General features: G+C 40.8%; 1 protein-coding gene across 1 annotated transcript in view; it reads right to left on the bottom strand.

Annotated features, from left to right (window-relative positions):
• Positions 1-23,439, bottom strand: part of SKOR2 (SKI family transcriptional corepressor 2) — a gene marked incomplete at both ends in the record, with an annotated part of 33,963 nt that overhangs the window by 4,408 nt on the left and 6,116 nt on the right. Inside the window, 3 exons of the mRNA XM_081096924.1 lie at positions 4,968-5,035; positions 12,483-12,581; positions 12,963-13,028. Coding sequence (XP_080953050.1) covers positions 4,968-5,035; positions 12,483-12,581; positions 12,963-13,028 — 233 coding nt within the window. The remainder of the gene's footprint in view (positions 1-4,967; positions 5,036-12,482; positions 12,582-12,962; positions 13,029-23,439) is intronic.

Raw genomic sequence — 23,439 nt, forward strand, 5'->3', positions numbered from 1 at the left:
TTCTGGGAATATATCCTAAGAAATCTGAAACACTAATTCAAAAGAAGACATGCACCCCTATGTTCATTGCAGCATTATTTACAGCAGCCAAGACCTGGAAGCAGCCCACAAGTGCCCATCAGTAGATGAGTGAATAAAAAAGCTGTGGTACATTTACTCGAGGCTTTTAATGGAGAACTTTGAGACCTTTCACCCTTGGCTGCGTGCAACTGTGACTGCAGCATTCTGGACAAACAGCAGAGGGCACTTTAAGCCTAGTGCATTTGCTCCATCTGTGCTCCTCTTCAGCAATCCAGCAAGTTTCAAGGATGTGAATCTGGGTCGTCATTTATCATGTGCTCTTTGCTGCAGCACGTCCTTCAAGAACTATGACTAAAACAGACCACGTCTTCAACAAATAGACAGTAGTGGCTTATATATAAATGCACTTGCTTAAAAAAATTGTTGCCAAATTAGCAATGAAAAATAAAAAGATTATGAAGGCATCATAATAGTCTCAGCTTGTATTGTAAATTATATTATACTAGAGGCCCGATGCATGAAATTTGTGCATGGGTAAAGTCCCTAGGCCTGGCTGGCGATCAGGGCCGATCGGTCGTTCTGCTGTTCGGTTGATTTGCATATTAGGTTTTTATTATATAGGAGTCCAGTTCTTAGAAAAACCTAAATCAAAGGGTTATAGAGAGCAAAATATCTTCACCTTTAAAAAAAAATTGAGATATACTTGACATAAAACAATGTATGTGTTTATGAAGTTTCTTCACTTTCTTCTTAACCCTAAGGGGTAATTCATTTTGTTTATAAAGTGAAACACATTTTTCCTAAAATCACAGTTTACTTGTGAATGAGAAATCTGTGGCTCTACATTATACTAAACAGTAACATCTTCATGAACTTGCTAAATTCTGTAACTTTTGTATTTGGTTTATAGTGAGAGGACTATATTTCTTAGGTTGTCTAAATAAATCTGGTTTAGCAATGAAACATTTTAAGCACTTGTAAACCTAGGGCAGGAGTGGGGGAAGGGAAGCTTTAACACAAACGGCGTTAAGTGCTATAAAACTCTAATTTTAAGCTATTGTAAAAGTTAGCTTGTGGTCATGTATAAATGTTAAAGATACACATGCTTTAAATCTGACACTGAGAAAAATGCACAAGGAGAGTCAAGCATTTGACTCTGCAGTCATCATAACTTGCATTTAACAAACTGGAAAAGGAAGCAATGGTGCAGAAATTACAGTCAGTGGAGAATCTAAACATGCAGGAGCCAAAGAAATTCATAAGTTTTCTTTCTACAGCAATGGCACCCAAGATGCTTTCGATATCATCTTTTGAATAAGAACACTGTAACGACATAGTATAAATACATCGTGGGTCTATGGGAATTGTTACAAAATATGATGATTTTAATATATTTGAATTCTCCATTATTGCAGGATAGAGTGGGTTTTTATCTCATCCAAAGGGAAAAATGCCTATTCTGTAGGCAGAGGACTATTCTGTAATATATATTCCGTAAACTTTAAATATTAAAATAATTTTGAGTAAACTGTCGGGTTCTTGGGGAACAAAGTATGTAACCATATTTACAGATGAGTTAGGTCATTCAACTAAAATATTGGGAAAGTCAATAGTTATGATACCTAGCAACTTCCTGATAATCTTCAGATATAATTTTCTAAAGGCATTTCCCACAGGTACTTTAGCAAATAAAACAAGCTGAATAAGGGATTAGATGAATTCCTGTTCAAATAAACTTGAGTCTGCTGCCTCAGTTCCAAAGCAGATGGCATAACGTGAACACAGGTCATCCTGCACAAAAATATCTCCAGCCACCAAGGCTGAAACAGTTCCACTATGAAAGTGCCCCTTTGAGAAGGGATGTTACTCATATTGGCATAGCGTTTTATGACTTGTGTGGGCATTTCATGCTCATTACATACTTCCTCCTTACTACATCCCTATCTGGGCACTAGGCTAGACCTTCCAACAGCTCCCTTTGGTTGAAGAACTAACACTTAATGGACTATATGGGATGAGTCTTGAACTCAAGTTTGTAGGCCTTGAAGCTTGTGTCTGTTAGTTATAAGGACAGAACAGTAATACATAAGCTTCCTATAATTCAATACTACACCTTCCTTTTGTAGTTTGGGTAGTAGTTACTTAGCACAAAAGAACATTTGAGAACGTCATGACCAAACCAGGGAAATCTGGAAAAGAATTAAGAGGACTGCTATATGAGAATATCAGAATTGGGGCAGGGGGCATTCGTGAGTAGTGATTCATTCAAGAAATGTTTCTTGGGTGCCAGAGGCAGCAAGAAGCTCTCGGTATCTTATGGGAGGAGACGCTGAAGAAGAGGAAGAAACAGGAGGGACAAGTCATGTCTATTTCATCAATTTTTATGTTGTTAGCCTGGATATGCCTTTGAGGATTTCAGGACTTAAACCTACAGGCCTAGGGGTAAAAATTCTAGCTTCTCCCAAAGAATTTAATTTACAACAAGAAGTAATTTACTATCTAGAAGAATGTGAGTTAATAACACTTGTCTAGATAAATACATACCTATGATAAAATATTTTTAAATACAGAATAAAAATGTTTAGTAATACCAATTTGTATCTTCTATGTACCAACTATCTCAAAAGACATGAGACATTTTTTTTCTTCTATCAATACTGCCTGTTTATTACATGAATGCAATAGCATTTCCTCTTTTACTAAAGAAACGAAATGTCAAAGAAAATTAAGATGTTTAAGTTACATAACTAGCCTTAAACAGGGGCACTGAAGTAAATAGTTTCCTTTCTTTTTTTTTTTTAAATATATTTTATTGATTTTTTTACAGAGAGGAAGGGAGAGAGATAGAGAGTTAGAAACATCGATGAGAGAGAAACATCGATCAGCTGCCTCCTGCACACCTCCTACTGGGGATGTGACTTCAACCAAGGTACATGCGCTTGGCCAGAATCGAACCTGGGACCCTTGAGTCCGCAGGTCGATGCTCTATCCACTGAGCCAAACCGGTTAGGGCAATAGTTTCCTTTCTTAATGCCCATTTTGCTAGACCCACCAGCCTGAAATCACAAGTTTTTGGTTTGATTTGGGACAATTTTTGTTTTAAGAATCTGAAAACAATACCCTGAATAAAGCCAGTAAGGTCTTAAAATTTTATATCACTCTCCAATTCTATTTTTTAAAATTCTTCCTTTGAACAAAGAAAACAGTAAGTATATTCATAGTAAGTAATTACTAGTTCTTATTGTGAAAAGCTATATGTATATTTTAATCCTTGTAGGAGATCAGGAAAATCCTTTTGCTCCCAGTGAATTTAAGTGCAACAAACAAACAAACAAACCAAACAAAAAACCCGAACACACACAGAAGCAGAACAAGAAGAAAGATCCTGTTTAAGAGGCACTTTACGTTGAGGTGGTTTTCAGAACTGAGAGTTGTGAACCGGCACTTTGAGATGGAGGAAAACCTCAGCGGGGCGTTAAGACTGACAAGCAGCACTGTTAACAGAGCCCGGAATGGAGAGAAACATGAAGCACGGGTTGCTTTAAAAATGCCTCCCAGCACGAGCATGGCTCCTTCCATGCAGAAAGCAAAGGTTAATAACCATCCTTCTTAGATAGTCCTGACAGAGAGCTAGATACCTGTCTCTTTAGACACGACAGGTGGGTATGCAAAGACACATGCTTAATGGGATAAGGATAACATGGGCCAGAAATGCCTAGCCACCCAAATTATAATAATCATGCTATGAAGAGTACGGAGAAGCAGTGTATGTTTTACCCGGGTGATTACAAATATCTTACAAATACTGAGCAGAGATCATTTCCCCATCCCACGCATGAGAAGGAGGAGGCTGGGGAGACTGCCTTTTTAAAGGTGTATATTTTTCATTGATTTCAGAGAGGAAGAGAGAAAGGGAGACAGAAACATCAATGATGAGATTCATTGATTGGCTGCCTTTTGCACGCTCCACACTGGGGATCGAGCCTGCAACCGGGGCATGTGCCCTGATCAGGAACTGAACCGTGACCTCTTAGCTCAGCGGTTCTCAACCTGTGGGTCGCGACCCCTTTGGCGGTCGAACGACCCTTTCACAGGGGTCGCCTAAGACCATCCTGCATATCAGATATTTTACATTACGATTCATAACAGTAGCAACATTACAGTTATGAAGTAGCAACAAAGATAATGTTATGGTTGAGTCACAATATGAGGAACTGTATTTAAAGGGCCAGAAGGTTGAGAACCACTGTCTTAGCGCGTAGGCTGGTGCTCAACCACTGAGCCACACTGGCCAGGCAGGGGAGACTGCTTTAAAGGTGCTAGTGAATAATACCAGATGTATCTGCAGGGGGACAAAAGGCGAGGAATTCAGAAGGAAAAAACCAAACCAAAAAGAAAACCCACTGCATTTATTTATCAGACATCTTCCTGTTTCCCTAGAAATAGATCTTAGTGTCCACTTTTAGAGATGATTAGGCTAGAGTAACACACTTTGTTTGGAAAGAATTCTTTTCTTTTCATTGTCCTTCAAGTGAATTTAATTGATTAATAGTGTTCACACATCATTCTATTGACTGTGGAGAGCCTGGCCCTGATCTGGGGAGTGAAGGGGAGAGGGAGGAAGATGGGAGACAGTGGCCTCCACGGAGTGTCTGGTGCATCCCAGCACTGTGTTGGGAAGTTTGTGCAGCAGAAGACGATGCAGGTACCTCTGGTTCCCCCACAGAGACAATGTACACATCTGTCTATTAACACATGGTAGGTAGTTACATACCGAGGAAGCGTACTGACACATCTGCTTATCCTGTGTCTAAGTAAATCTCTTGGTAATTAGCATGTAAACCAGCTGAGAAGTGGGTGGACCAAAGGCTTTCACAGCAAAAACATGAACAGTTTCTAAACAAGCCCATTCAGCTGCCTTTATTTTAAAGTAGAATGCAACTTACAATTTGTAGCTGTTGCACCATTTCTTCTCGGTAGGCTAGTTCCCTTTTCATCTGGTCCTGGAAATTATCTAGCAGGAGAGAGAAATAGAGACAGAAATGAATTAAAGTGCAAAATCTACTTTTAGCATGTTTTGTGAAAATATTACTGACAGCCCCATAGAAAACCCCTCCCCTGTCTAAATATATAAAAGCCTAATATAAAGTGTCCCCTCGGGCGTTCAACCAACCGGGAGTTAGATCGCTCGCTATGACGTGCGTTGACTACCAGGGGGCAGCTTGGAACAAAGGAAGGCCCTGGCCACAGCCGGCAACTGCTAGGGACCCTACATGTGCACAATTTTTGTGCACTGGGCCTCTAGCTTGATATATATATTTTAAAAGTAAATAACATGGTTGTTTGAAGGAATGTTTTTCAAGATTCTATAATTTAATCAGAATAGACAGTAAACTCTGAGGGGGTAAGATCTATATCTTACATTTCACAGTATCTCACAACCCATGTAGTACAATCCCTTGCGCATCATCACTCTCAGGAATGTCTGGGCAATCCTGTTTTCTAGTCTTTGCACACGTGAGAAAGTCGCAAGTACCTCAAGCTTCCACTGCCTTCAGAAGTTCAGAGGGAGGGAGAGGGTGCACCTCAGGTCACAGAGAATGCGGACCCTTGTACACAAAATGCCGCCTGGGTGATAAAATGTGGGTCCATTAGATATGGCTGCCCGGCTTCACTGCAGCCTGTCCCACTCCTGAAAAGAGTGCCTGCCTACCAACCTGCACACTTTCTCTCCCTGTATCAGCCTTATTTTACGGTCCTTCCTAGGCCTGGTTCAGTTCTACAGGCCCCGCCTCTATGTGAGAAGTATCGTTATGCAAACTATCTTTGCCATTCTACAGATTGAGCATTTTTAAATTGCATTTATGGGAAAAAAATGACTTCCAATGTATATATCATGTTGTTGCATTTTCTAGATGTGGTCTTTAAAAAAAAAAGTAGACTTAGCCATCTGCCTTTTTTCTGCTTTAAATGGTAACACAGTATCATATTGCATCTGTGGTGGACAGTCAGGTCAGCAGTTTAAAGGAACCAGAAACACAGTCATCACCTTTCCCCCTTCTCTTCAGCAACAGGTGTGTGAGTCCTGTACATTCTACCTCCATCCTCCCCTCTCTTTGCCACTGTTACCCCCCAAAGCAATAGTTTCCCAGTGACCATCTGGCCTACAGTCCCTTCTTCTCCAAATCCCTCTCATTCTGCTGCTTAAAAACCTGTGATGGCTTTCCACGGCTTTCAAGATAATAGATCCTTTACAACTCACGAGGCGCTGGGTACTAGACATTAACAGCAGTGTTCTTTTATTTTACTGACTTCTACCTTTCTAGACTATGTGAATTCCTTCTCCAACCTCAAACACATATCTGTCTATCTTTCCTTCCCCAACCTCAAACACATATCAATCTAGCTATCTATCATTTATTTTTTATTTTTAATATATATTTTATTGATTTTTTACAGAAAGGAAGGGAGAGGGAGAGAGAGTTAGAAACATCGATGAGAGAGAAGCATCGACCAGCTGCCTCCTGCACACCCCCTACTGGGGATGTGCCCGCAACCAAGCTACATGCCCTTGACTGGAATCGAACCTGGGACCCTTCAGTCCCCAGGCCGATGCTCTATCCAGTGAGCCAAACCGGCTAGGGCACCTATCATTTATTTTTAAAGACTTTTTAAAAAAACAGTTTTAGGTTCACAACAAAGAGCAAGGTACAGACATTTCCCATGTACCCTTCCTCCCACACATCCGTAGTCTCCCAGTCATCAATGTCACTCTCCAGAGTGGTACATTTGTGATCAGGGATGAACGAACATTGACATGTCATAATTCTCCTAAGTCCACAGTCTACATCAGGGTTCACTCTTGGTGTTGTACATTCTGTGGATGTGGACAAATGTATAATGACATGTATCCATCATTATAGTATCAGAGTACAGTAGGGCCTTGACTTACGAGTTTAATTCGTTCCATGATGGAGCTCGTAACTCAAATTACTCGTATGTCAAATCAAAAAGTGAACGAGTGAGACATGTGATGCTGGGCTGATGTTGTGGCGTTCACTGTGACGTTCACTGCGCCAACTAGCGGTGGGGTATCTGAAGCTGGCTCGTAACAGTTAGCTCGCAACTCAAAGCAAAAAATCGGCCGAGAGACTGATTTTCGTATCTCGAAAAACTCGTTAGTTGGGACACTCGTAAGTCAAGGCCCCACTGTAGTTTTACTGTCCTGAAATCCTCTGTGCTCTGCCTACTCATCCCTTTTCTCCACCCGACTCCTGGCAACCACTGATCTTTTAATTGCTTCCATAGTCTTGCCTTTTATAATTTATTTTTTTAAAAGACCCAATCCCTAATTTCGCCCTGAATTTAATGTGAAAGGTACTGTTCTATAGGTAAGTATGTGGTGCCATGCAATGGTTACGGGAGAAGCTTCACTCCCTTGGGGAGTGAAGGGGCACAGTTTAACTGAGGATAAAAAAATCATTAGGCCAATGTCTCTAATGAGAATCACTTAAAACACAACTATTTTTGGAAACATAGTATAAAAGGAGGGAGCAGAGAAAAAGCACGGAAGCACAGCCTGCCAGCCAGCACAGGGGCAAGGGCTGTGCTCTGTGAACATGTCCACTTGAAAGGCCAAAGCGTTTTCCAAACAATAATAAAAAGTATCCAGCCTACATTTCTGGGACCAGAAATAGAAAGACCCACACAGTACATATGGTTTACCAGGTAGATCCTACTCGTCAAGCTACGGGCTCACAACAAAATTGTGGACAAATGTATGACGACATGTAGCTATCATTATAGTATCAGAGTAGTTTTAATACATTTTTAAAATTATTTAATTTTTAAAAATTGTTTTTAACACACATTGTCTTCATTTTGTTATCATTGCTTTCAAACGATTGGGACTTTTGGTCTATACTGGTAAAGGAGAAGGAAGAAAGAATAGACAAGTTTGCTAGGGAAGGTGGACACAGTGTGGTGGCAAAAATGACTTCGGGATTTAGAGCTGCAAACATGATCTGACCAGTCACTTGCGGGGTGGGTGGGGGGGGGTGCAGGGGGGGGGGGGGAGAGGGAATGGTGGCATGTTGGGGACAGGGTCTCTAATCATTTACTCCCGTCCAACTAAATGCAACTGTCTTTGCAGGACGTTTGACCAACGGTCCTATTGTCACCACAAAGTGACCTTGATAAGGGTGAACTCTTCCTCATCCATTTCCTCCAAACACGGATTTCCACCCAATTCTAGATTACATTTCTCCCACCTCTCCTGACAATGCCTGCCCTCCCTCTCTGCTCATGTCTTACTCAGTTTGTCAGCGAAACGCATTGTCTATCAAACCAAGTTTCACTGCCTGTTCCACTCTCGATAACTACAGCCCAATAAATCTCGAGAAGTTCTGGCTTCTCGTATCAGCTGGTTTACTGTCAAGTCCCTGCAGCATCTAAATACCTAACTTTAAAGTGGACTCTGGTGGCAACAACTCACATCACCATGGAGCAGTCACTGTGCTCAACACTTTGTATATTCCACTCAATAATCCTTTCAGCAGCTCCCTGAGGTAGGTGTTAGCACCGTGTTACAGCTGAAAGGGCTTAGGCGATAGCCTAAGGTTTCTCAGTCGCCAAGGTTACTCACTGCGCTCCTCTGCTCTGAAATGCATGCCTGGCCCTGCTGCTTGAGCCCGGGCTTCCTCCCAGGATTTCCCCATCAGGGTTTTGCAGAGTATTTATGGAGACAAGCTCTGGAAGCTCCATCCCAGCAAGTGAGAGACTTGCTTGTTCCTCCTCCTCTCAATTTCTGACCCCCCTCCCAATATAGAGATGCTTTCTCCTCCTCTTCCCCTTTCTCTTCTTCCTCTACCTGGTCTTCCACCACCTCCTCCTCTTCCTCCTTCCTCTAATCTTTATCCTCACCTTTATTTATTCCCCTGGTCGTCATTAACCCTCAGAACCACAACAAGAATCCCAAGAGAAACTCAGAAACTTATTCTAGAACTAGGGGCCCAGTGCACGAATTCGTGCACCTTGAAAGGAACTGTGGGCCGCGAGGCTGTGGTGGGCACAGGGGTGGGTCTCGACCCATCCTCCGCACCCCCACCCGGCCCCTCCTGCCATGGCCCCGATCCCCTCTCTGCCGGCAGCCCCGCTCCCACAGCCACCACTCTCATGTGCTGACGGTGCCAGCCCCGCTCGCACCTGCAGCCAGTGCTGGAGTCGCTGCTCACATCCACTGCTGGCACCCAGCACCAGGTGCCTGCAGTGGGTGTGAGCAGCAGGTGTGAGCAGGGCTGGCGCCGGCAGCAAGTGTGAGCACCGGGTGGGACCGTGGCTCACAGGAGCAAAGAATTTTCAGTAACCACCAGAGCCTTGCCCTGATGACAGCGACTGGCACCCTGCCTTGGTCTGGTGCCCCCGCTCACCTGCTCCACCATCCCGCTGTGGCTGACGCCTGCCATGTTCTGTGCACGCCCCCTGGTGGTTAGCACACTTCATAGCGACTGGTTGTTCGGTTGTCCTGGTTGTTCTGCCATTTGGTCTATTTGCATATTAGCCTTTTATTTTATAGGATTGCTTTTCCAGAGCTCAGTGCTAATAATCTCTTCCTCCTCCTGCTTAGTCATCGCAGCTGACATTGCTGAGCACCAGGGACATGACAGCCCTTCACGGACCCCCTCATTTATCCTCTCATCTTCCTACGAGACAGGAATTACTGGCCCCATTTTACAGGGTCCAGGGTCCTATAACCAGGAAGTGGCAGAGTCCCTTTGTGAAGCCAGCATAGCTGAACTCGGGTCGGGTCGATTTTTGAGCCTGGGTTCCTACCTGTCACGTGCGGTAGCTTAGCCGAGTCCCGTGTTCTAAGTGAACTGAGTTTTAGGGGTTGTGACTATGAGTGTCTGCCCACCTCCTAGTAAAAAGCTCTGCAAAACTCCAGGCTTCCTTCTGATACAGACGGCTTTACGAAGTTCCCTCTTCCCCTTTCCATCTGAGTGAATCTAAATCCGCCCACCAGTCTCAAGGCCTCTCGCGTGTAGCTAACAAGCACACAACGTGCATTTGCTGTTTCACTGGTGTGAAATTAACTGCCTCTTTGCGGTGTGTCTAGACCACGCATTATTCAAACGTGGGCACGCACACACCACTTCCTTGGTCAGTGCAATACACTGCAGATAAAAAAGTGGAGAAATTTTTTTGTCGTTGTTTAATTGAAGTGTTCTATATGTGTGGTAATCAGAGAGGATTCATTTTAATTCAGATCAAAAGGCTGAATGACAGGTCTGAGTCAAAACTGGCCAGTTGTACTATAACATTCTGACTTGAAAAAAAAAACAAACATGTACATGTTGTATATAGTAGAGCAGTTAATAAAGAAAACTTATAAATGATTATAAATTAATTTGTGCCAATGATTCATTAGCTTTTATTAATGGAATCAATCATGGCTACACTGGCTTCAAGGAAGGCAGGGGGACGCTTTAGGGCAGGGGTCCTCAAACTATGGCCCGTGGGCCACATGCAAATACAAATATTGTATTTGTTCCCGTTTTGTATTTTTACTTCAAAATAAGATATGTGCAGTGTGCATAGGAATTTGTTCATAGTTTTTTTTTTAAACTATAGTCCGGCCCTCCAACGGTCTGAGGGACAGTGAACTGACCCCCTGTTTAAAAAGCTTGAGGACCCCTGCTTTAGGGATTCCAATCAGCTCTGCTGGATCTAAAAGCTGGGATTTGCAAACCTGACAATTAGATAAACATCAGCTTATAGGGGAAACTAATCATTCAATGTTTGCTCAATTCTGTAAGGAACCTTGCAGTCTTTCTTAAGATAGAGTTTTAGAAATGAGAGAACTCTAGATCCTTTGAAAGCATCTGCTTTTTAAGGTTTCAAAGATTTTTTAATACATTTCTCTTTTTCTTGGAGCTCCAAATGTCATGATGTTCCTAATACACTATCAAGGCTGTTGACCATCCCTCTCCCGTCGATCTTATTTTAAGCCTCAGCAAGTTCAAAATACGGGAGTACTGCGCGCTCCACGCCTCCCTCCAGGCACTAAGAGATCACTCACTTGGCACACCCTGTTACTCCTGTGGTCAGAGCTCTCTTCCTTCATGCGTCCCCTTGCTTTTACTGCGCTAAGGGTTCTGGTGGAACTCAGTTTGACGTGTTACCAGGGACCTAGCCCCATCCAAAACTGCTGCCTGAGAAGACACGACTTTCAATTGTGCTGACGAGTACATTGGAGAGGCCCTGGTGAACGCAGAACTTCCTGCTGATATTATTAAAACAGTCACAATTCCTGGAAAATCTTCCACATGCTGGTCTTGGGCTCTAGCACAGGAATTGCCGATGTATGTTTTGTGATGCCCAGATTAATAAACAAGGGACATGCTAACATTCTAAAAAAGTATCTCAGAAAAATTAATATAAATTTATAGGATTTAAAATATATGTTCACATACTATTTTATTTCCCACTTCCTCTGGAGAGAGGACTATGAGTAAGTAAAACTCCAAAAGCTTTTCAAAAAAAATACTACTGTTAATGTATTTGTCAAAATGTGACCCAGACTGGGGCTGGTGGATTTCAGAAATCTGGACACCTACATAAAGTCTGAAATTCCAGGATTCTGGCAGCACAACCAATAGCATTTATACTAAAATATCTCCTGCCATCAAAGTTGAAATGGAATTTTTACTTTAAATATGGAGAATCCAAAACTACTAAAATTATACTAATTTCAATCAACAAAACAAACGTGTACATTGAATTGATAAATTTTAAATCTTCATATATATGCGTATTTCAAGCACCAAGCAGCTCTCCAGCCAGCACAATCTGAGAATATGAATTAATTGTTCTTTTGTTTTTTCTATCTTAGGGAATAAAAATACCTGAGTAATTTTTTTTAAAAAAAATATACAGCCTAGCCCAGCTGGTGTGGCTCATTGGCTGAGTGTTGACCTATGAACCAGGAGGTCACAGTTCGAATCCCAGTCAGGGCACATGCCCAGTGTGGGGCATGCAGGAGGCAGCCGATCAATGATTCTCTCTCATCACTGATGTTTCTATCTCTCTCTCCCTTACCCTTCCTCTCTGAAATCAATAAAATATATTTTAAAAATAAATACATCCTAAATATTTCTGAATATTTAAATATATCTACACATTTAATGGTAGGTTTGCATACATATTTTAAATATACACAATACATACATACAGATACACATAAACTGCTGCAATAAATACCAAGCGTTCTTCTCTGAAATTTCATCTGTGAGCTGATTCAAAGCATAAATAAGAGACTAATATTTCCTAATATTTACATGGAGATCACAGGAAGACTGAGCAGCACTTACACAGTCACCTAATCCTCAGAAGCATATTCTTTAGCCTAATAATAGGAATGTCATCAAATTTCATAATGCAATGAAATAAAAGTGATTTCTTACTGAATACTGGGAAAGATGTATTTCCTTTTAACACTTGGAATTCTTGTTCCAGTCGTCTCCGTAAATCTATTTGTTCAAATAAAACCTTCTGAAGTTCTTCTAATAAAGAAAAAAGGAAGAGTCATTTTACTAATCTTTATAAATAACTCTCCAGAGAACTGTTATATATGGCAATTTATTATTAGAAGACGAAATATTTTACCAGTTTAAAAAGTGTTGCATAGACATAGGATAGATTTTGTGCAGAAATCCATGAATATAAATCAATGTAATATATTATTTTAAAGTATTATATTACAGTGTCATGTATTGATTGATATGTATGCATTAATCTCAATTATATCCACCCAATGGTCCATATATTATTCATATGTTGCTTGTCAAGCTTAAAATACGGCGTAGAACAAAAATATCCTCCTATTATCTCTATAAGTCTTTTAAAGCGAAGAGAAGTTCCACAGAATTAAAACTTTTCTTTACCTTTCCCCATATTTTCTACATCCTTTTTGAGAGAATGAGGTGAATTTGTTTCTTGAGTGTGTTCACCTTTAAAAAAAAAAAAAGGAGAAAAATATTAGTTTTGAGTGGGCTATTTTCTGAACGTTCTTCTCTTCATTTTGTTTCAGTGTCTACAAAAGAGCTTATTATTTACTATAACTTGAAACTGGAAGTCCTCAGAACCAAATGTCCTCATTTGCTCACGTTCAATTCCCCAGAAGCAGGGGGGAGCTAGAGAGAATGCGGGCACAGCCTATGGGGCCTGTGCTGGCAGCTCCGTGAAAGTAGATTCCTGAGTGAGCCCCTCTCCCCGCCCCGGTACGACCCCTCCTTTACAACGAAGGTCATTGTTAGAACCAGCAAGAGAGGCAGTTGAGCAGTCAACATTTCTGGAAGAAGGCTGATCAGAGTGCCTCTCCCTTCAGAAGCGTGAAGAAGTCTGCTGACTATTGGAAGGCCCCCAGACCGTGGAAGCAGAAGCCTCCTGCCATCGGGAGCCACCAATGTTTGGGACAGTGGAAAAGCAGTGGGAGGCGGCTTCCGTTGTCCTAGAGAGAGAATTTACAAGCCTGGAACAATTTCCTAATAAGGGATAGGGTTTTGTGTTTTTTTTTTAAATCAACCTAAAACAGAGACTAGTTATCTTATATTACTTTGTATTAGTCACATGCTTGCTGATAATGTCTTAACTACTTGCCTTTAACCAATAAAGACTATATTGTGGGTAACAGTTAGCTTGTTTTTCTTACCTATTTTGCTTAAATGCCAACCAGAATGAAGGCAAGATAAAGAAGATGTATTTATCTACATTCATAAATTCAGTCTATACAATCCAGAAATTATAAATAAACTAAATCATTCAGCTAACCAGATTTTTTTTTTTTTTCAAATTTCAATCAGCTACCTGCAACTATATATAAAATGTGATATGAGCCCTGACTGGCTTGGCTCAGTGGATAGAGCGTTGGCCTGCAGACTGAAAGGTCCCAGGTTCTATTCCGGTTAAGGGCATGTACCCTGGTTGCGGGCACATCTCCGGTAGGGGGTGTGCAGGAGGCAGCTGATAGATGTTTCTCTCTCATCGATGTTTCTAACTCTCTACCCCTGTCCCTTCCTCTCTGTAAAAAATCAATAAAATATATTTTTTAAAAAATAAAATAAAATGTGATATGCTTTCCAAAGAGGTGAGTACAGACAAAAGTACTCTGAAGTTTCATGGATTTTTGTCCCCCTAGTTCGCCTCCTGTGTCCCTGGAAGCTGTTCACTTACTTGCCTAATTCACCCACTAGATGGCGTGCTACTTGGAGGTAGGCTCTGTCTTTCCTGCATGGCCAGTGCCTAGCACAGTGCTGCACATATAGCAGGTATTCAATAAAGTGTTTTCAGTTGTCACTGAAAGGAACCTCGGGAGGTTGTAAATTTTAAATTATGACCCGGGCTAGAATGCATCATTTCAATTCTCTCCTCACTATTTACTCATTTCCCTTCCTCAGGAAGAAATGGAATGTAATGGCCCTGGGCACTTGTAGGGACACTGGGAGATTTCACTGTCAAGGTAAAAATTCCTACAAGGAGCCGAAACCGGTTTGGCTCAGTGGATAGAGCGTCGGCCTGTGGACTGAAAGGTCCCAGGTTCGATTCCGGTCAAGGGCATATACCTTGGTTGCGGGCACATCCCCAGTGGGGAGTGTGCAGGAGGCAGCTGGTCGATGTTTCTCTCTCATCGATGTTTCTAACTCTCTATCTCTCTCCTTTCCTCTCTGTAAAAACTCAATAAAATATATTTAAAAAAAAAATTCCTACAAGGAGGGACACAGAATTTCTCCCCAAAGTGGCAGGGAGACAGGTCAGTACCAGGATAGACGGGAAAACCCTTAGCAGGATCTTATAAATGGCGATGCTGCAGTCCACCTGAAGACTGTTGGGAGTATGTGTGTGCTGGTATGTGTGTATGCGTACAGGTGAGTGTATGTAAATACATATATGTAAATATAATCTATGCAAATATTCTTACACCCCTACATAGTTATGAGAAGGTGTTTCCCGCTCCCCATCAGTGGGACAAGAATATCGTTGGCAACCACGAGTTCCGTAACGTGGGCATTTTCTCTAGTAACTAGCCAGCATACTTGCACAATCTCATTCCCACTCTCATCTTCGACATGGCCTCTCTCTATAGGCTTCTGAATGTTCAAACTTTGGCTTTCTTCTCCATATAACAAAATATGAGGAAATTTCTGTGAAGCATTCTAAAAATAGACCTCAATGCAATTCCTATAAAATACTAGTGTCTAAAACAAGAGTAACATGGAGGTGGATAGCAAATCATAAATACGTAAACCAGGTGTAACGGTATTTTGAAAGGAAGATAAGTGCATAATACGTGCAGTTTTGACTATGTTTGCTCTAGGCAAACAGACGGTTCATACTCAGTCTTGAGTCTGAACAAGAGAAGAAACAAGAATGCACAGACCTCTGCATCCATTTACAGGGCTGAATAAACCCTGCAACACTCAACACTCGGTTTAAATGAGATAGTTTGTTTCTGAACAGGCAACTCTAGAAGTCAAGTCCTTCTCCCATTTTACACCAGATTCTTTTTGCTCCAATAGCGTATTTTGTGAGCTGTTTATTTTGTATTACATTTCAATTAGGTAATTGAATTTAAAAGTTAAAATATAACGTGTTAAAATGCACTTCTTTCCTACTTCACAATTAGGTGGCTTACATAGGTATGAAACCATTAAACAAATGGCTAGTAAATGGAAACTATATGAACCACAGGCAAATCTACTGATGACATTAATAATAAGCTTTTCTTTTCATCAGCTTTGTGGAGGGTTTATTAATATTTTACATCAGTGTCTATTTCAAAGAGATATCATATTCCAACTTCTGGGTAAAATCTGCCAATTTTGAGCTTAGATCGAATGTTTCACATACAAAGGGTTTTTAAAAATAGTTCAATGCTAGTAAGTAAGGCACACAGACGCTTCAGCTGCCTTTTGTGTATCTGGACCACTGCCTTTTGCATATTACTAATCTGTAAAAACCAGATTGTTAATGGTGGTTAAAAATGACCGCTGGGAGCCGGGATATGTTTGTTCACTATTACTGCTAATGTTTTCCATCTGGTTAACAAAAAAAGGCAGTCTAATACTAGATTAAATAAATGAGATTTAGTTGACAGTGAGCTTCCAATATTTTTATAAATATTCCATCAGGTTAAGTGCATTTTACTTTTCCAAAATTAATGAATGGCTTTGGAGACATCCCAAAATAAAATGCTTTCTTTTCTTCCCACTATATTCCCCCTTTTAAAAGTTACCAAAGGCAGGGTTGGAGGGCCATAGTGATCTTAATTGTGTAGAGTTATGGGAGAGAAAATTATCGCGCGAAGGAACATCCTTCTTAGAAGCAGGTCTTAAGATATATTTCACGTCAGACCGTGAAAGAACACAGTTGGGTGGCGCACAGTCGGAGAGCAGTGGGTACTTATGGCATAAGATGCACCTGCGCATGGAGGTGACCGGTGCTGCTCCTCAGGGCTCCGTCGGCACCAGCACTCCACAAGGGCACGTTCTTCAATGGGACGGCATCACTGCCTGTCAGTGCCGCTCGCCCCGAGGGGAGAGGCAGCGACATGTCACATCAGAGAAATTGCATCTCTGCCAAGTGCCGCAGAGGCCAGAGGACCAGGAGTCACGTGGTTCCTGCTTCCCTGGTCTCCCCAGCACCAGGTGGTCCCACATTCCAGGTGAATGTTCCACCCCACCCTTCATTCTGCCCTCACACGGCCATCAGAAAATGGAAGTACAAGAGGGATGGATGTGAGAAAACGCCACACTGAAGTAGACATGAGCAGTAAATATCAGATGAAGAGACTGAAGTATCTAAAGGGAGAAAAAGCCCTGACTGGTTTGGCTCAGTGGATAGAGCGTCGGCCTGAGGACTGAAGGGTCCCAGGTTCGATTCCGGTCAAGCGCATGTACCTTGGTTGCAGGCACATCCCCAGTAGGGCGTGTGCAGGAGGCAGCTGATTGATGTTTCTCTCTCATCAATGTTTCTAACTCTTTATCCCTCTCCCTTCCTCACTGTAAAAAAATCAATAAACTATATAAAAAAAATAAAGGGAGAAAAAAAGCCTGGACAGTGTGGCTCAGTGGTTGAGCATCTACCCAGGCACCAAGAGGTCTCCGGTTCGATTCCTGGTCATGGCACAGGCTCAGGTTGTGAGTTCAGTCACCAGAAGGGGGCATGCAGGAGGCAGCCGGTCAATGATATTCCTCTCTCATCGATGTTTTTTATCTCTCTATCCCTCTCCCTTCCTCTCTCTCTAAAAATCAATAAAAACACATTTTTAAAAAATAAAGGGAGACACAAAAACAATAAACAAGACAGCCAATAGATTCATCAGCACCACTTTTCAAAGCAGAAGAGTAATTACTTTCTCTTAAAAATTGTGGCACAGCTCTGCTCAAGAACCTGCAATGGCTCCCATGGTTGACACCACAGAATCCACTCTAAATTCTTCCTTCTGAGCCATCAGGTTTTCTCTTAACCTTGTCCCATGGGCTGAGCTGAGCTTTTTCTATCATCTAACACAAACCCTTTATTCTAGTTGGGCCTTTATTTCTTGTACTTGCTGGTTCTACCTTACATTGTTTCTCTTGCCTAAGTTTCCCAGACCCCTCTCCTCCCAATCCATCCAAAATCATAAAGCCTTTTCCAGCTTCTGCAAATGCTGCTGATCCATTCCTTCCCTGGTTGAAGTTCTAGGTGCTGATTGTCTTTACTGGGCCACTTTGTACCCAAGAGCCTGGTATGTTACAACAGATACAAGTCTAGTCTTCCCCAGCGAGAAAACCTGCTTTCTCAGGCCAGGAAGATCCTGCCCTACAGGTAACCTCCATCACCTCTACCCCAGGCAGGAGTACAGACACTTTTAACAAATACCGTTTGCACTTAATTCAATCGGGTTTGTGAAAGGAATACACATGAATGCTATCACAAATCCTCAATAGTCATAAGGGGTCTTTAAGGACTAACTCATTCCTAGAAATGAAAAAGCACACTTTGATCCATTTGTATATTCTAAGGCTTGTCATCTATTTTCAGTTTACTGGGGAAGTGTGTGATGTTTCACGTTTTATGCCTATTTGACATTTTGAAATTTCTTTCAGAGATAAAACCGCAGCACTGCATTTTAACCAAGACATGGAAATATTAATGTATATGTCTGTTGTTGCTTCCACCAGAAGAAAATATCTGGCATTTTTATTTATTTATTTCCCCTTTTTTTAAAAAAATGTATTTCATTGATTTTCTACAGAGAGGAAGGGAGAGGGATAGAGAGCCAGAAACATCGATAAGAGAGAAACATCGATCAGCTGCCTCCCGCACACTCCCCACCAGGGATGTGCCCGCAACCAAGGTACATGCCCGTGACCAGAATTGAACCCAGGACCCTTGAGTCCGCAGGCCGACGCTCTATCCACCGAGCCAAACCGGCCAGGCCAATACCTGGCATTTTTAGAGCTCATTTAATTTTAAGAGCCAAACGAATAGGTCAGATGTTCTCTTGGTGGTCATGGGACAGGAGGAAGAACTGATTAAATTAAACTCGAATTCAATACATAAGATCATTTAAATATTGTTCCCTGGATGTGTACAGGATGAAAAGTATAAACTCTGGCATTCATCCATCCTGTCTGTGAAAATACATTCTCTCTCCTTCCTTCTCCTTTCACCCCCACGTGGTCTCCTACTCCTTGTCGTGGCTGTTTCCCTGTTAACTTCTCTCCTGACTTCCAACCAGCATCCAGAGGCGCTGCCCCGGAGGCGAGCAGATTGCTCATCACCGAAAGGTCCTCTATGTTCCCCCAGCACAACTGTCGTCCACACTTGATGAAACTTTTGGAGAAAACATTTCCTTTTCTAGAAAGAGAGTGTTTTTATTTAATTGTACACTCAAGGGTAAATTTAGTCAATGAAGCTATTTTGTTTTGGGACTGTGTCTATAGATGAGATACACATGTACTCTAACATTGGGATGCAGAATAAAAACTTTCAGTTGAACATCCAGATGCTTCCATAGACGGTGGGGACTCATGTGCTCTGGTGAGGCGAGCAGGCCCTACATGATCTGCTAGTCAGGCTCCCGTCTCTGCCCATAGTCCCCAATGCATTGGCATGCCCTCGGGGCTGGGCTGAGGTTCTGCCATCTCCCCTTCCAACAGCCTGGGCACAGGGCCTGGCCTCTATTTAGAATTCCTAAATAAACTATGAATTTTAGTTTTATAACCTGGCCTTAATTTATTAGATTTTCTGGAATTTTTATTTTCTCTTCCCCTAAAAACCTATCTTATAATTTGGGTGGGGTCAAAGTTAATCTACAGTTAGTGTAGCTAGGACATTTCACAGTAACCAAAATTCAGCACCACATACGCTTTAGAGAGGTTTTTAGGAACCCTTTGGATTACAGCATTTTAAAAAAGTCAATCACCCAGAAAGCAAGGTTAAATAATTTCCTTCTCTATCAGTGAGATATGGACTTCTGCTAACTTCTTGGTGTTAAATTGTACATTCAACTCTTCCCCTTGACATCTGGCACTTTGGTGAGGTCAGAGAACAGAAGAGGGGGAAAAACACACACACAGTATCACTGGGGAAGGTACGTTAGAGAATGCACTAACGAAATATTAACTCCATTAGTGAAAAAGGGGAACAGGAGCAAGGTTTGTACTGGCGGGGTTATAGTAAATTAACAAGTTTTACAGTTCATGACCAAAATTTATTGTGAGTTGCAAATGCATTGCTTCTTGAATCAGTATATCAAATATCTTTGATTAGTGAATTGTGAGTTCATTTAGAATTCTTTTGAGGTTTAGAACTTGTGTTGTCAATTCACACCATTTAATTTTTTTTTCCTGGGGAGTTCTTCATCGTCCTTCATCTCCTTGAGTTTCATATAAAATATTTTAAATCATAAGAAGGACCATTTTTTATAAATGAAAAGAAACTGATATTGGAAATGTGGAGATTATTTAATTTTGAATACATATATACATATATTAAAAGGCCTCAAAATTCATTGCTCATAAAAATGTCAGCAGTAATTTAGAGGTGGGAGGTTTTATCAAATTTTACAGGTGGATAAACTGAGGCACAAAGTAGTTAAAGGGTGTACCCAAAGTCACCTAGTGAGAGAGTTAAAACACAGATATACTAGTCTGTGCTTTATAGAAATTTTCTTGTTCTTTTTTTTAAAAAAAATCATAAGCATGTTCTAAAATAGAATGGAATAATAAATCAGTGTGCCTCATCTGCTATATATTCATGAGAAGTGTAACTGCTTCTTACTATTCTCAGAAACCCATCCATAGCATATTAAGTACACTAGAGAATCATACCAGTGAAAATCAAATTGATTTTAAAACTTCTACATATATAACAAGGTGCAGCCATGCTCCGAGTCCAATGGTGCTGGTGTGTCTACAATGAGGGGGATTGAAATGAGGATGACTCCGCTTCACGTGATTTCCTTGACCTGCCACAGCTTTGAGCTGCCTCGCCAGCTTACCTGACTGCATCCAATTTCAAATCACTTAATTTCACCAAAGTTATTCAGAACAGATACGCAAAACTTAGTCTGGGTTTGCAAGAAAGTGCTGCCACTTATATTTTTGAGTAGGTAACATTTTGCCCAAATCACCATTTCCCTAATCTATATTGCTTAGCTTTAAGCCATGGGTCTAATTTAAAAAAACCTAGAGATAAAAGTTCTACTGGCTTCTGGGGACTATGGGCTGCTGAAAAAAACTTCATGTTTGGTCCCTTTAATTATACACAAGTACAATATCTGCTGTGTGTAAGGTTAATGACCATTACCAGGGAGGTTTTTAAAAAATCATTTAAAAATGTAATCTCTTTGAAATTGCTGAAAAGTAACAGTTACCAATAAAGCTGAAAGGTTGAAGGGAGGCCAAACTTAATTAAGATGATGAACTAAAAAAATCAACTGGAACTAAGTATCGTTGCAAAACTGATTTTATAGCAGGGATCAATTAAAGCAAGTATCTATCATTTCAAGGTAAGTCTATAACCTTACTTGTTTAGAGAAAGGTGCTAGGAACTTCTTCATAAACAACATCTATGATTGCCATCAGAGGAAAAATTTCATATAAAAAATAAAAAATTGCAAGCTGACTTCTTAGGTAGTTTGAAAAGACATTTCATTCTTTTATGTTATACTGCATATGTACCAAAATAAAATACCGTTATTTTCCAATGACACTGATTGAATTAACATTGGCTAAAGCGCACTTGGTTATATAAACCTCATTGGATGGTATTTTGTGTAGACCAGGAGTACAGTATTCCTGCTGCATTACAGCAGATCTGACCCCTCCTTTGGTTTGGAAGAAACCTGAGATCAGGGACTGGTGTTGATGCTATCTCTGAATCCCCAAGCCCAGCAAAGTACATAGCACACAGTAGGCATTCTGTCATATTTGGGAGTAATTGAGTAAGTAAACAAATGAATGCTGTCATGTATATATGGAAGTTAACAGTTGTTACATGGGGAGAAATCACTCCATTCATAAGCAGGCTATTCTGTTGCTACCATCCCAAATCAGTTAACTACAGTCTTCATAAGATCTTTGGCTCATCTAGATTTTTGACACTTTGCTAAATGAATGGATGTTTGGAGTCTGACCACAAATAAATATGTTAATACAAAAGCATAGTCCAATTGGGTGCCCACTCTGGAATTTTCTAGAGCGTGCATTCCAATGTGAAGACCATCAGCTAATCTCTGCTACAGCAAGGACAGCTGAAGGCACACAAGTCACACCGCAACACCAACTCCTTAACACTGTGCTGTTTACAACATCATCTGCACATACTCAGCAAAGAAACTGCAGGATGAAGTTTTTGTGACCCAAGATTCCAAATCAAATTTAACAAAATATATTCTTCACCTCAACATTTGTTCAAGAATGTTTTCAACTCTTCCATATCCCACCCGTTTCCCTTCTAATACAGGATAATAATGAGATACAACCTACTATCTACATACTTTCCTGAATAATGTGAGAATGAAATTGCAACGCGGAAAATCAATATGCAACAACGTTCTCTGGGTATTTGTATCAAATTAATTATTGTGAGGGAGGAACTAGTAATATATCAATAGTATGACTAGGTGTTATTACCAACATAACTATTGACTGTATAGCCCTGAGCTCCAAGCACTGTGGAAATGTTATGTGGACACCGATCCTGACTATACATTTACTTCCTTCCTTTTGGCCTTTGATTTCTGCCTGAATATAAACCGAGAGTGGATTCTGTGTTTTTTATCCACTCTGGCTATCATCTTTGGGGTTCTGATGGCTTTTCAGGGTTTACTGAACTTATTAAGTGCGGGGGAGCCAAACCTCTTCCAAGGCCAGGAGGAGCTTGCTTTCAAATGAAACCAGCCTAGCCATCCAAATCAGAGGCTGATGAAGAACAGAAATTCAGTTTCCAACAAATCTGCAGAGACTATTAATATACACGAAACGAAGAGGCTGTAACTCTGTGAAAGAGTCAGTATGTTCAAATACATCTAGATTTTTAATGGAGAGGCATACTTGTTGAAATGTTAACTTAAAAATTTTGTAAGAATTATGAATGCTGCCCAAGCCGGTTTGACTCAGTGGATAGAGTGTCGGCCTGTGAACTGATGGGTCCCCGTCTTGATTCCAGTCAAGGGCATATGCCCGGGTTGCAGGCTCCATCCCCAGTGGGGGGCATGCAGGAGGCAGCTCTTCAATGATTCTCTCTCCTCATTGATGTTTCTCTCTCTCCCTCTCCCGTCCTCTCTGAAATCAATAAAAATATATTTTAAAAAAGAACTACTGGTATGAATGCTCGCTGTTACTGAAATGTAGGAAATTAAAGTTCCTAAAAAGAGATGATTTCAGACTGTGGAATTTGGATTTTCTCATTAAATCTATGGAAACATTTAAGTTTGACAATTTAAACATCGAATTATCCTATAGTTTTGTACAAATCATTGCTAATTCTTGAAAAAGCTATGTACATTTTACATCTTCTATAGAGTATCTTACCAATTTTTATTTCCTGTAACATTTGCACCCAAATAGAATAAGAGTTATGATGATTTCTGGCTCAGCTAAATGAAATGTAAGGTCTGCTGCAAATTATTCTCTAGATGTGTATTTTATGTTAAATACATGTATACTATAATTTGAACTTTATTAACATCAATAGCCAACTTCCAAATAAAACCCTCTAAATTGAGGCAGTTAAAAATAACCTTAAAATTAATGCATATAAATTACAAAGTACTCATTTTAACAAGCAACACTAAATGAAAACCTGTCTAAAGATCAGTGAATGAAAAGTGGGGTCCATATCCTACCTCTAAGTGGGTTACATTATTTTTAA

This window comes from Myotis nattereri (assembly GCF_964212035.1).
Source record: "Myotis nattereri genome assembly, chromosome: 8".
Classification (NCBI taxonomy): domain Eukaryota; kingdom Metazoa; phylum Chordata; class Mammalia; order Chiroptera; family Vespertilionidae; genus Myotis; species Myotis nattereri.